General features: G+C 34.0%; 2 protein-coding genes across 2 annotated transcripts; both read right to left on the bottom strand.

Moving 5' to 3' along the window:
• Positions 1-1,645: 1,645 nt before the first annotated feature.
• Positions 1,646-2,513, bottom strand: LOC141841949 (heavy metal-associated isoprenylated plant protein 27-like). The gene is made up of 3 exons (XM_074730153.1): positions 2,277-2,513; positions 2,116-2,191; positions 1,646-2,045 (listed from the first exon to the last, which is right to left on the bottom strand). The coding sequence occupies exons 1-3, from the start codon at positions 2,358-2,360 to the stop codon at positions 1,735-1,737; spliced, it is 471 nt and encodes a 156-aa protein (XP_074586254.1). The 5' UTR covers positions 2,361-2,513; the 3' UTR covers positions 1,646-1,734.
• Positions 2,514-3,184: 671 nt separating this feature from the next.
• LOC141841941 (acetyl-coenzyme A carboxylase carboxyl transferase subunit alpha, chloroplastic) lies at positions 3,185-14,749 on the bottom strand. The gene is given in 12 exon segments (XM_074730146.1): positions 3,185-3,819; positions 3,821-4,597; positions 5,629-5,706; positions 7,715-7,783; positions 9,460-9,511; positions 9,915-10,069; positions 10,155-10,269; positions 10,983-11,143; positions 11,233-11,340; positions 12,577-12,651; positions 13,620-14,041; positions 14,519-14,749. Coding segments are annotated over 11 exon segments (2,202 nt in total). The 5' UTR covers positions 13,968-14,041; positions 14,519-14,749; the 3' UTR covers positions 3,185-3,555.
• Between the last annotated feature and the right edge of the window lie 424 nt (positions 14,750-15,173).

Below are 15,173 nucleotides of genomic sequence, written 5' to 3'. Positions count from 1 at the left end.
TATTTTAATTATTAATTATTTATTATAAATATATTATAAATTATTTATTATAAATATATTATTTATTATTTATTATAAATATAAATTAAATGTATATAACACCCTATTTTAATTTTATTATGCATATTTATAATGATTTAATTTATTATAAATTTTATTTATAATATATTTTAATTATAATTATATTTATACATTATTTAATTAATTTTAAAACATATATAATAAAAAACTTAAAAATTTAATATTTTGGTCATAGTGGAAAACCAACAATTATTCTAGAAGTTGTAGTTGATTATGATCTATGGATCTGGCATTCGTATTTTGGATTTCTTGGATCGAACAATGATATTAATGTGCTTGAGTCTTCTCATATTTTTGCTAATCTTGCTGAAGGTATTACTGTTCCTGCTCATTACATATAGGTTATTATTTAGCTGATGGTATATATCCCAAATGGTCAACACTGGTTCAAACAATTCATGATCCACGAGGTAGAAAGAATAAATTATTTGCAATGAAGCAAGAAGCATGTAGAAAGGATGTTGAGTGAGCATTCGGCATGTTCTAATCACGCTTTACAATTATTACAGAACCTTCACGTTTTTTGTAGAAAAATATTTTACATGATATAATGACATCATGTATTATTATGCATAATATGATAATTGAAGATGAACGTGATTTAAATGCATCAATTGTGGAACACTTCGAAGTACCAACTCCATATGTTGAGGCAGCAATAGATGATTGTACTCAGTTTGAAGATTTTCTAGTTCGATACAAACAAATCAAAGACAAAGAAGCTCATATTGCTCTGTGAAATACATTAATTGATCATATATGAGAACAATATAGTAATTCTGAATGTTAAATTCTCATAATATTATATTTTTAATTAAGTATCATTGGCTGCTTTATATTAGTAATATATTTTATTCTAATTGTGTATGATTTTGTAATATTTTTAAAATATATTTATGTCTGAATAATTATGTAATAAATATTAAAAATAAAAAATATAATAATTATAAATTAAAAAAATCAACTTATTAAATATAAATAAAATATTAAATTTAAATATAATAATTATCATAAATTAATTATTAAATTAAATTATATATCGATAATTAAATTATGAATAAATGAATAAAAATAAATAGAATATTCTTTTTTGGTGTAAAATGGTGTGAGTGGGTTGGAGTTGAAATAGTATTTAGTGTTGAAATTGCAGTATTTTGATGTGAAAATGATATTAAATTTGATGATATAGGTTGGAAATGATCTTACGGGCAGCGGACTGAACCATTGGCGGCAATTTATTTGATGACTTTTAAATTGTCAAAAAAATGCATAATTAATGATCAATTAAACCCACGAACTTGAGAATCTTCTCGACATCTTTGCTTTTGCTTAATTTATGGAGCATCGCCCCATCATCATCTTGCTTTATTGAATCGAAAGCGACGTCACGAGCCTTCCCTAAATCTAAAAGTTTGGTTTTAGATAGAGCTGAAGACTCTACAACAGCAGTCATGATGTGATTGAATTACAATTTCTTGAGAATTCATCGCATTGTTGGTTTTTAACCAATTCTAAGTTCGTTCGTGAATTAATTTTAACTTCTACAACATCCAAAAAAAACCTCTGAAAGAACGAACACAAATTAGATAAACTAACAAACACCGCCGGAGTTCTCTTTAATTTACATGCACGAACGCAGATAGATTTAGACATTCACATGACGGCGCACGAGTTGGGGTTGTCGTCGCTGAACGCGGTGGTGTACTTGACTTCGGTGGAGCTGGCGCGTGCCAGCGGCGCCGCCTCCGGGTCGCTCAGCACGTTCCGCACGTACCCCGGCGGCGCCTTCTTGTCGTACGCCCCCGGCGCGTACGGGTGCTCCACCACCTCGTACGGCACGTACGGCCACGGCTCCGCCTTCTTCCCCGTCTTCCGCTCGACCCTCCTCATCACCTTCTTCGGCTCCACGTATCCCTCCACCGTCACCTTCTTCTGCTTCGGGTCCACCTCCACGCTGCTCACCCCTGCACGCTCATCGCCATCACCATCTAGTTACACATTTACACCGACTGAATGGATTAATCGGCTAATTACCTTTCATGCCTTCGAGTGCATGCCTAATCCTCCTCTCGCAGCCTTCGCAGTCCATCCTCACCTTCAGCTCCACTGTCTGATCGATCATCACCCATGAACAATTAACTACTGCTGCAGTAGTAAAGTGATAACACCCATTATTAATTAACAGTTCGTCTCACCTGCAACGACTTCTTCTTCTTCCTGAGCTTCCCGTGCCTGCTGGGGAGGGAGCATAGATCAGAGACGAGCTCCAAGACGCCCATAGCTAGTGGTACGTACTCTGGCACAGCTTCTTCCTGATCTATCTCACTATCTGTTTAAGGACTAGGGGAGAGAATACTAGAGATTTGTGAAGTGGAAAGGAGAAGCCTCGATGCTTCTACAGATTGATATCGCTAGCTATGACAGTGACTGGGTTAGATGGACACATGGGGGGAGGCAAAGCCATAGGCATCCATGAGAGCGGTGCCAGGTGTTTCATAGCTTTAGCCTGCACGTTCTCACTCACTCTTCCCGCTTGTCCACACATGCATGGTCGGTTTGACTCGTCCAGTGACTTCTGTGTCGTCCGTGACATGTGGATTTCCCTTAATCATGTAATCATTCTCTTCGTTAAAGTATATCTTATTAGCTAGTCGACATTGTTGACCTTTGCTTTCCCTATAAGCCATATAATCCATTTAGTGCTTGAAGTGGTCTGGTATGGACTCTAATAGTGTATTTTTTGTCTTGATTTGATATCGAAGGAAATGCCAAGGAATAAGGATATATCACACTAGCTCTTGTTACGTGAGAAACGGAACACCAGTACTTAAAACTACAAATCTGGACTATCATGGAATTTAGAGAAGACCAGAAGATTCAGATGGCTTGGTTATAATCTGTCCTAATAAACAAACCAAGCATTCCTATAGCCCATACAATCCCAAAACACTAGTTCTTAATTTGGGAAGATCTGATCAAGATCTAGGAGACGACAAATATGTAACGTTTCTGATTTTTTAAATACCTAAATCCAATCTAAAATGGCAATGCACTCAGTTAAAGTTTCTCTTAGTATTTAAATATATTTAAGATTAATCAATTCAAATATCTTAATTAATAAAAAAACAAAAAGAGTTACTTGCAAATGGCTAAATTTCTCGGGAAGTATGGTTCTCAAGTTGGCACAACCTTTCAGGTTATTGATCTTTGCTTCTCTTCAATCCGAGTGCTCTTAAATTTCTGGTTTCGAGAGTTTCAGTTGTGCTCCTGCCAGTACAAGCAGAACCCAGCTGAGTTCATCAAGTTCATAAAGTCATTTAAGCAAAGTGAAATGTTACAACTAGTCTGGAGATGGAAAGTTGGGAACAAACTTTTTATTACCAACTTTAATTGTTCCTTCTGACAAAAAAAAAGGAATATCATCTCCTCATGCATCTCCAACATAACTCGTCTCATATGAAACTGCCACCAGTTTTACACACAACCAGCATAAGCTGGCTCTTGAATGGACGATCCCACAGAAGCTTCAACTCTCTTTCTCAACTCAGTCAGATCAATAGCCGCAGCAATTTCTTCCTTTATCTCACTCACTAATTGCTGTATCTTGTCTTCCTTAGAACCACTTGCAATCTCCGCCTTAAGTTCCTCAATCTTGTGCCTTAGTCCAGCTTTCTCTACTGCCATATCTATTTCCTTCATCACCACATCATCAACCTTCGTTAACTCCGCTTCTAACCCATGGTGGAGCTGTCGACAATTTTGTCGTTCCCGAGCCAACTAGCTCCAGGTTCACAGATTTTAGCAGCTCTATCAGCTCGTCCTTCGCTGCCTCCACTGCTTCAATCTGATCTGCATCCAACAGTGTTCCACCGGCCACCAGTGTTCGTGCCGTTCTCAAGACTTCCATCTTAGCCTTCATCTTATCTAGGAGCTTCTCATTGATCTCTCCTTTCAGCTTCTCTACCTTCTCGTTCTCCTTCTGCGACCTTTTCTTTTCAAGGATCTGCTTCTGCAACATATTCACCCATGAGAGCACTTTAAGCTTCTGCTTCAGTTGCAGGAAAGATTCAGGGCGATCAAACTGTTGTTTAAATTCTTGAACCAGTCTGTTGACCCTTTCCTTTAATGCTGGATCAATAGTTTCAGGAGATCTGGATAATTCAGTTTTAAGACTTTCCAGCTCCTCATGTAGGCCCATAGAAATGAAGGCATTTGTCAATTCCTTGCCTACTTCTTGCCTCACTTTCGTTATTGTCTCGGCAGAAACGGGTAGGATCTTTCCTTCTCGTGCCCTCTTTTTGAGGTCTTCAATTTTAATCTGTCCGCCATCTGTAACTAGAGGAGTATTCACATCCTCCATGCTACTTTTTTCAACTGGTATCATCTTCACATCCTTCTTCTTCATCCTACTTTTCTTAACTGGGTCCACAAGTTTACTTTCATCAAATCCTCCAAGTATCCGATACTTCATGTATCGCTGGTGAAGTAAGCTATCATTGTCTAGTTCAGAAAGCTCCTGAAGTTACATAAAAGATCATGGTCATCGATAATATAAAACATGAAAATGAAAAATAATATATTCTAAGATGAACAAAATGCAAGTCAGAGAGCCCTCAACCCACTCAATTCATGATTTTATATATAGTCAACCATAAATACAAAACTACAATTATGGCAAAATGGCAATCGAAAGATTCAAAAATTCTCTTTTAAGTATCATTACATCAATGATGGAACAAGGTGCAAAAGGTAAGATTCTATTGACACGAGAACATTTCATCTAATTAGACTAGAGTACTACAAAAAATCAGTGGTACTAAGATGATCCATGTTGCCTATCAAAGAAATTGGAATTTATTGCCTGTTCTCAAACATGCTAATAGATACAGTAAAAAAATTAGAATAGTAGTATAGTACAATCAATACATGCTAAAAGCTTCACCTAGAATTCTAAATAATAATTTAAAGAGTTCCATCTTGAATAGTAATCTGAGCGGTTCCTTGGAAAATATTTATCGTGACAGTAATATCCAGATTACAATCATATGATTTTTCAAGTACTATATTTCTCTGTCTGATTTCATTTTATTCAAAAGTGTGCCACCAGTTAATTTATTATTCATTTGAATAGTAATCCAAAATATTTGGATGTAACAAAATAATTCTTTTCAAGGTTTCAATACTAATTTATATCAACTAATTACTTTACCTATCTACATCTACTCAATGGAAAGGTTAAAACTTTTGTATATAAATGTCAAAACAGATTAACAACCTCATCAAGTTATTGTGATAGTGTTACACTAAGAATAGTTAAGAGACTTTGGATGAATACAGTAGATCTTTTAAAAATTACTGGAAACCTCAAATGAGATGAATTGTTGACTAGAAAAAAAAAAGTTTGGTTCGCAAACAAAAAACCACCTGAATATGCAGTTATGGAGAAAATGATGAACAAATTGAAGGTAGAGCTTTTAATATTTTGCTCAAATAGGCATTAATAGACCAACATTTGAGTGACGCAAAAAGATGTATATATTGATATACCTCCATGGCATTCATGACAGCAATCTTGATTTGTTGTGAAGTCCAAGTTGGATTCAAGTGCGCACCACCTAGTGGTTCCTAAGGAATAAAATCATAGCACAAGTAAATATATATGCAGGAACAGGTGCCAGCACAAGATTATGCCACGATATGGCAAAGGCAAATAAAAATTTTGACAGTATAAAATCATTTGCCTAAAGAATGATAGGAGAAACAAAAGAAACAAATGTCAAGTTCATAACAGGTAACAAGAGTTAGTTCACATTATAGGTCAAAAGAAAAGAAAAAGTGCCAAGTTCATAACAGGTAAGTAAGAGCAGTCAATTCATATTATAGGTCAAATTCAAAAACACATCTAGCAACTATGGTAAAGATGGATTTTTTCGTTACAACTTATCTCAAAAGAAAGGACCCAATTTATACTTATATGTTTCAAACTTCCCAAACATACAGACAGGTGGACTGGACTAGATTTATTGGCCTAGTTCAAACAAGCACAGAGAACGATTCAACTGCTGGTCAAATATCTTTAATAACTGATACAAGCAAGTTCCAATAGACCCAATTCACATAAACTATGCATTCATGAAATATATAAAAACAGTCCAGAAATAAAGCATTACAACCTAATGATTTAATGTCTCTGGTTCTGGAAAGATAAGGTTTTTGGAAGTGTTAGATGACCGTTTACCAATTCCAAGAGAATTAGTAACTCCAAAATTTTCACATTTTATTAAAAGCAATAATAGAAAATTAAATTTGATAAAATTTGTGATCAGCATTCAGATTGGAACACCTCTATAACGACCTGCAACTCTGAAATAGTTTTGGCAGACAACTAGTATCGCACTATCACTTCATATCATTCAGGTTTGTGTTCGTCCGTTTGCTACTTTGCTGTTTTTTATTTTTTATTTTTTTACATCTGATGCTTTTTAAAATTCAGTCCACAAAGCAATAAATCAAAATTTTGATGCTTCAACAGGAAAGTCATATCCCTGTATGTGGATATGATTAATCCTAAGAAATTTATAGTTAAAATTGGCAAAATAATAGTATCAAACATAACTAATTCCATTACCCAAAGAAAAATCAAAATAATCAACTTCACATGGATTGGAGACAGAAGAATGCATAAATAATTCATTAAGCACTGATATGTGAGAAATTAAACGGTCAATTCCTGTATCATTAAACTTCCTAACAGTTTGAACAATGTTTAATTGTCCCTCACTTGTTATTGATAAAGATCTTAAGTCGAAATGATATCCAGCAAAGCATTTCAAATCTATTCTGCCAAGGCATTGATTCTACAACTCAGTTCAACAGTTTCTATAGTGCATGACAAACTGATAGCAATCATAGCTTACTCTATTGTGTATATAGAAGCGGTAGAAGCACTAACCTCATCAGGACAGAACAATTAAACAAATCTTTTATCATTTGTTAGGATAACTAGAATGATGCAAACTGAGAATTAACAATTCAAAAAGTTTTGGATTAAAAAAAGAGAGAGAATTGATTTGAATTTTGAACTATAGTGCAATCTGCCAAAGATGACCGTTCTCCAACAATCTTCACCCCCTTGTACAAACTCAGATTTGTGCTCAAGAAACAGACAAGAGTCCGAAAATAGCTCAGTTTGAATAAGGTCTCTATTACCTAAATTATATTGAGATGTTCCAAACTAGTATTAATCTGTACTCAATATAGTTCACTTCAGAACAAAGTATGCCACACTGATATAGCTGATCCTTGTTGCACAATTTCGTTCGATTACTATTTATGTAGCACACCATCTAATTTAAATAAGACAACCTGCAAGCTCATCTACGTGTGCATAATAGTAAAATACATATATCAAGGTGAAGCCCGTCATAGAGTTATGAGCATAGCTTCATCCTCAGTTGGTACGTCCCATTTTGGATAAGTGGTAGAATGTTTCCAGCTAAACCACAATACCATATGGTAACTTATATAGTTGAACTCAAAGAAAGAAATGAGGTACTTTAGTTGATTATAGTTTAAATGAAAAACAGCATAAGACTTCTAAAGAGAAGGATATGTAAAAGATCCAAGAACTTACAGGGATGATCCCATCAGCAATCTTCAATCTACGTAGTGCTTTGGGTGTGATTCTTAGTCTTTCAGCTGCCTGAACAAGTGATCCAAGTTGTTAGACTATATACTAATATGTGAATATATACATACAGTAGTCATTAATCTGCACAATCTGCAGGTTAAATATTTGTGAGAACTCAAATTATTTTCTAAAATTTAGTTCTAATTTAAAATGTAACATTCACTAAAACACACAATTATCTAAACTTATTAGTTCTTTTATCTAAAATAAAACATTTCTCAAATCAATATAAAAATCATAATGATACTACTTATCTCTTGTAGCTATGAAGTAAATAATAATAAAAGTTATAGAAATAAAATATAATTTATTTTATGAAGGGGAGCCTTGACGCAACGGTAAAATTGTTATCGTGTGACCTGGTGGTCATGGATTCAAACCATAGAAACAACCTCTTGCAATGCAAAATAAGACTGTGTACAATAGACTCTTTCCTGGTACCTCGTATTGGAGGGTACTTTGTGCACCGGTTTGCCCCTTTAATGAGCAATGTACATAACCAATTTCATAATTTAGTCATCATCATCTCAATTAAAAAAGACCATATAAAAAAATAAAAAATATTATATACTTGCAAATTGAAAATAGAATCAATTATTGATTTTTTACCCTTCTAAAATTTTACATTCAATCAGTCAATTATATTGATTGGACCACCTCAAAATAATGAATTATTTACTATTTAATGATTTTAATATTGATCCTTTTCAATTTTTACATAGTAATAATATAATATATTGATAAAAATATTCAATCATTATATTAGTGTTTACTAATCACTAAGTAATATTTGAAAGTTTAAAATAGTTATGTGAAGTAAACTTTATTTTAATTTCATTTCACAGTTAACTTAACATTTTATAGATTGCTTATCAATAAAATTAATTAAACTAATTTAATCAAATGAATTTCGTATTTATTACATATTAGCTTTGCTTTTTAGAATAAAAAATATTTTTTCATTTAAATAATAAAAATAATAATATAAAATTAATTTTTTAGAATTACTTTTTATTAAATTTTATTATATATTTTTGAACTTAACTTTCAAATCAATCGTACTACTTTGATTATTCAACTTTCATTTTTTAATCTTTTAATCTTTTATGAAATTAAATGGAATTAAAGTAAAATTCTTCAATTTTAAAATTAATTAAAATAATTTAATCTAATAGTATATGTTTGATTAATTCTATTAGTTTCTTTAGTTAATTCTATATGAAAATAATCTAAAATTATGCAGTGTTGTGATATAAATAAATAAAAAATCACTGCCACTAATCTACTAATGTTATGTTGTCTTATTCATATGCTATAGTGCTAAATTTTAATTATTTAATCTTTTATGGAAAAAATTTGCAGTTCATTTTTTTCCTTTTTCTGAACAAGCAATAAAAAAATCACATACATTTATCAATGCTATTTTATCTTATTTATATGCTACGGCGCTAATTTTTAATTACTGTGGCATTTTATAGAATGAGAAATTTTTCCAGGCCTTCAAATGCACATCTTTTATATATCATGACAGGCGAGGTAGCAAACACTGATCATGGTTTAAGTGACATCAGCGTGCAGCTTGCAGAGTCCATAACCAATGGGTTTAGAACCCATCTACAAGCGGAACTTAAATCCATCTTGTAGCTATATGCTCCATAAAATAGTCAACTATATCTTGAATAATGTACCTTAGGAGAAGCTTGAGAATCCTTCCACAAAATCGCAGCACAAGCCTCTGGGCTGCTCAAAAATAAACACTAGTAGTGAATATATTAAATCAAGCTATACAAAATGATTATATGAGTAACAGTTTCAAAACAATTATATACAAAAAAAGGAACAAACTAAATTCGATGGGAAACAGATTAAAAAAACAGCCATGCAAGGTATAATTAGATGGCTAAATTGACATACAACATGAGTAACAATTGATCTTGTATTATTAATAATACCAGAATTATCATTTGATTATCAAAGAAAATGGGAAAGTTTGGTCTATAGAAATGATCGATCTTTAGATCCTCAAATATCAGGTTAAATAATGTGTCGATGGGTATCCAGTTTTTCTTGAAATTGTGAATAAGAAATGTCGTTTCTTGTATATGAATGTCCTTCATGCAATGAAAAGAAAACAAAAGAATACCTGGCAACATAAAATACAGAATTTTCCAACATCAATAATTTGTTAGCACAGCAAATAGCAAGAGCACCACCAGATCCACCTTCACCAATTACGACAGAGACCATTGGAACCTTTAGGCCAAACATTTCCCTTAAATTGAAGGCAATTGCTTCCCCCTGAATTATTGAACAAATTTGATATTTGGCTATGAAAAGTATGAAGAGGAAAATTAACAATCCAATTTAGAAGAAGAAAAGATACCTGACCAAGTTCTTCAGATTTTAGGTCGGCAAATGCCCCAGGTGTGTCAACAAATGTGATGATTGGAAATCCATGATGGTCAGCATACCTCATCATGCGCAAGGCCTTTCGATAGCTGCAAAAATAATGTGCAACTCTCTGGGGTGATTGTCTTTGGACAATAAAGTGTCTAATAATACTACAGTTTTTTTTCTCAAGAAGAGCAAAACATTCTAACTCCAGAAATTCTCTCAACATGCTTTGCCCATGATTCCCCCAAACGTAAATTCTATTTTGTCCAATTTCACATATTTTATTTAGAAATAGATTGAAAATTGAAATTCTCCTAAATGATCATAATTGTCATATTGGTCCATCTTGGCACCCCTAGCTGTAAAAGTTGAAGAGAGGAAAAACAAATCCATGGGAAGGCAAATATAGAAATTGAGATGGGAAAATGGATATTTTTTAAGAGAACAAACTAACTAAAGCACGGCACATCCTTAGCCGAACCAATTGCCAATGTTGACATAGCAATTGATGCAAGAGTGTAATCTATAAAATTGAGTTATTTTACAAATAACTTAACCAGCATTTTCAGTAAGTGGCAACACCATCCAAAGTCCACAAAACTAATGGGCAAAAAATATGCTATTTTGTGTTATGCTCCTTGCTATATAGTTCCTTTGTTGCATTTTAAGAATAGATGTATTGACTTGACATGTTGAATACCAATTTATCTACTCCTTCAGTATGTCAAATACACAAAGCAAGCAGAAAATCAAAATTGATTTTGCAAGCCTATTTAGAAAGAAAAAAAACACACAAGACAGTCATCAATTTAGTTACCCATGTGGAGTTGGCATTCCAAAATTGCGCTTAATATTTTCTTTCGTATTCCTGCCTTTCTGGTGACCAATAAACATGTAGGTTTTCCCATCTATATTTCCTAAACCTGTAACAATAGCAGGATCATCGTAACCTGCACGGTCACCATGGAGCTCAACCCACTGGCAAAACAAAAAAAGGCTATCACACAGATCATTGCATACCAAAGAATAGGAAACTCGAAATTGGAGCAAAAAATTCAAGAGCATACCTTGTCAGTGATGTTCAAAACGTGATCAAGAAATGTCGGCCTGTTGGGATGACGAGCCATATGCAATCGTTGAAATGGAGTTAATTTTGAGTATAAATCTTTCACGGCCTACAAGTTTCCACCATATATGGCTTGAATTCATTTTGATCAAAGAAGTCCAGTTTTTCTTGTACATAAAAAAGTATGCAATAACCACTTCTTTTAACATTAAATTGCAATCACACCAGTTCATATACGAAGTCAATTAGTTAAATAACATTAACTTAATTGAGAAATATTATAGTCTATAGAACCCAAAATCACCAAAAAAAATTAAATGGACATAAAATCTGCATATTTATAGTTGTTTTATGATCATTGGCAGGCCAAAAGATAAAGGAAATTAATGTTTCACATTACCTCCCCTAGCTTAACAACCTTTAAGCCAAGCCATAATAATCAACAAAAGAACCTAGGATCCTTTTATTATCCTATAATTGGGTGCATTACAAAAACATGATGGTAACTAAGTTTGAAAAAGGCTTCAATGCAGAATCTGAAACAACTTAAATTTGCTATACCCAATGTATTTTAACAATTTATTATCTCTCTCTTCCTATGACTTGAACTCTAATTTTCAAAATAGTACATTAAGAATGGATATCAATACATGACCAAAAACGTTTTTTGGTAATATTCTCCAGAATTCCAGTTTATAGCATCAAATTGTCGAGAGTAGATAATAGTTGATTAACAACATCAGCTGATATATCAGAAAGAAGGTTCATTTGTACTTCATCAATGATCATGATACAACTGATCAATGTATTGTTTCCTGGAATTAATCATCATAGGATCCACCATATTCTCTGTATACATACTAAGCGACATGCTGGATATATTGAATACATTCTGCTGGACATGAGAAAATTTCCTTGCTTCTTATCCACCAATGTAATACAGGCAAAAAGGTGAAGAACAAAGCCAAATACAGATTCTTAAAAAGAAAGGCTATTAGAAGAGATTCATGATCTCAATTAACCATTGAAAAAACATTTGTTAGTTTTAGTGACTCATCTACTCTGCAACATATTTAAGGATTTCTTTTCAAAGGAAATTAGTTAATAAACAAAGAGTCAAATCCAAAAAACTGAGGCTCACAGTAAAATGGGTAAAGAAATAGTCCTACAAATCAACGTAAAAAATCCTTATGAATCATCTTCAATAAAGTCAAAAAATAGTATCCTTTTACCAAAATAAATAAATAAATAAAATAAAAAAATAGATCTTTAGGCATATCTTTTGCCAAGAATGTTGACAAAACAGAAGACCAAGATGCATGTTCAAATTTTAGGTCAATTTAACCTGCTGATATTTGCTTTCCAGGAGATTAATTTGGTCACTGAAGTCCAAACCAGTCTCAGCAGCCATTTTGCGCACCTAAAGGGAAGTAAAAAAAGTAATAAATGAGTATGAGGGAATAACATGGGGCAAAAAAGAATATCTGCAAGTATCTCATTTATCATAGTCATTGTCATCATCATCAATATTATGTCATTTTTGTCCCAACTATTTGTGATCAGATATGTAGATATGTGAATCTTAGCCTTCCATTGAACTCTATGCAAAGATATATCACATGTAATAATCAAATCGATTAAATTATGTTTATTAAAGTAACTAAAGCTTTCTCTCATCTCCCTCTAGCCATTATACATTCCACTCTAATTGATTCAACTCTTCTAATTATATAATAAATTGGTCGAGATTGAAGCCATCCATATCATCTCAACATATGTTCTTTAATTTTTTTTATCATCCATTAGAGATGCATTTAACTGCTCATGGATATTAGTATCACATTCAACATTGTGTCACAAAATGAAAAACGAAGTTAAAACTGTCTAGAATGAAATGTGGATAGAAATAGCCAAATGCTACTAAAAATTGTCCAAGCATCAAGAGAAAGCATGCATCTTAATTAGCAGGTAGGAGTCTTCTCGGGAAGAATCATAGAATGGATTTTTCAAAGTATGTTTTTTTTAGACTAATTAGTAGAAGAAAAAGGTCAAAATGCAAATAAAATGAACTCAAAACTAGCAACCTAAGTAAGTAGGAAGGAGAATAAACACTTAACTAGGTTACCATGATATTTTCTAGCACTGGGGAACTGAATTAATGTTACCAAGGTATTTTTATGGTTACCTCGCAATTGAATCTTAATGACCAAGATTGGCAATTTATGTGGAAAAGAACCATAGAATACCAGGAATAGTTGTTTTTATCTAATTTTTTTATGTTAAACTCTAGAACAAAGACACAACTACATAATCTGATATATATATGTGCCATGTAAATGAAATAAAAAGATAATAATTACTGAAAACATTGCAATCCAAAGAACTTACATCAGTGATCTTCTTTTCAAGCTCAACCAAAGGCTTTTCAAAAGCAAGGGTAACAGGTTTTGGTTTCTCAGTCAGAGGTTTAAATTGTGACAGATAACTCAGGTGTCCACTTTCCATGTTTGGATCAATGACCTTAGGCCAGGGATAATCATGTTTTTTACCCTTTCTAATTTTCGCCGCAGACACAGACAACCTACGTCTATTAGTAGCTCCTCCAATTCCATAAAATGAACACTTTTGCAAATCAGAACCAAGAATTTGCTCCCTGACCAAAATATTCGATCCAGATACAAAACTGTCCCTCTCTCCCCCAACTCTGGCAGCGGGTGAAAATGATAGAGAACTCATTGTGAACGTCTAAGGTTGTGAGGCGATGGCGGTTCTTTAGGAAAAAGACGAAATGAGTCACATATGCCACATTCCTGCACCATCATACCATCAAATAAGTGAAAATTCAAGTAGATAAATGGCCACAGAGAGTCGGACAAATAATACAGCTAAGCTACTTGACAAGTAAATGTAGAATATCCGGTAAGAAAACTATCTACTACAAAATATTCCTATATATGACTGCAGTTATTGGTGATTATTGGTGAGCATCAAAGTCGAAAAGATTCGTCAAATTCTTACGCGGAAAAGAATGTAAGAAAAAACAGGATAATGAAGCAGATCTAAATTACACTATAAAATAAAAGAGACACATACACACACACATAAAAATGTGGAATCCCAAGCTAACAAGTGGCAAACAGACATCATTCCCACCAGTGAAGGAGGAACCGAAAAGATCGCACCACTCGTATGAAAATCGAGACACTAAACCGAAACGCACTCAGAAGAATTCTCATCTCAGGAAATGGAGCTCGAATTGAGAGAATCATTCGCAAACTCAAGCTTACCTGGCATGGCGAGCCCCCCAGTGCGCAGTGTGAATCCCCGAAGAGGAGGAGAAAAGGACGGAGAACGGGATCCGCAGTCTGCTTTGGCGAGGTGGAACCGATCTAGGGCTTGATCGCGAGAGGAGACAGTGGCACGGATTAAAAAAGGATTCGGCGGCGATGGATCCGAAGAGCGCAGGCGCGATGAGACGCTGAGGGCCTCCGCCCGGGCGACAACTACGAGGAAGGCGCAGGGAGTGACTCGTGGGCGGAAACGTTGCCCATGCGCCGGTCGCTACTTCAGGAGTTCCGCGGATTCGGGGTTTCCGTCCTCTACTTTGCGATTCGCGCCCGCATGATCGTCAAACACTTGGACGGCCACGATTGCTTCTATAGGGTTTTGGGCTGGTCCACGCCCAGCAACGTGTGTCGGACGCGTTTTTTCGGTGACGAAGGCTGAATCAAGTAGATTTTGTTTAAAGCTCGATAATGGTGAAACTTTCAAGAATAGTCTCTCAAATCATATTTTCTTTTCTTTTTAGTTCATTTGATTTGGGAATATGCAGCTAGCAATTGATAGTGGGTATAGTTAGCACAATAACATCCAATCCTTTGTAATGAAACTTGTATGAACAATAAATTACAACAAGAAATATCACAAAAGAGTGCCCAAGAT

The sequence above is a fragment of the Curcuma longa genome, chromosome 11 (genome assembly GCF_044706935.1).
Source record: "Curcuma longa cultivar G26 ecotype Majalengka, Jawa Barat chromosome 11, ITB_CL_G26_1.1, whole genome shotgun sequence".
Lineage (NCBI taxonomy): Eukaryota > Viridiplantae > Streptophyta > Magnoliopsida > Zingiberales > Zingiberaceae > Curcuma > Curcuma longa.
This window is presented reverse-complemented; position numbering and strand designations above follow the sequence as displayed.

What these genes read in the sequence shown, in the direction of transcription:
- LOC141841949 (XM_074730153.1), bottom strand. Translation starts at nt 2,360, where the DNA reads ATGGGCGTCTTGGAGCTCGTCTCTGATCTATGCTCCCTCCCCAGCAGG. An exon ending in AGAAGAAGAAGTCGTTGCAG is followed by an intron (nt 2,192 to 2,276) that starts GTGAGACGAACT and finishes ATGATCGATCAG; the next exon opens with ACAGTGGAGCTGAAGGTGAG. An exon ending in TGCACTCGAAGGCATGAAAG is followed by an intron (nt 2,046 to 2,115) that starts GTAATTAGCCGA and finishes ATGAGCGTGCAG; the next exon opens with GGGTGAGCAGCGTGGAGGTG.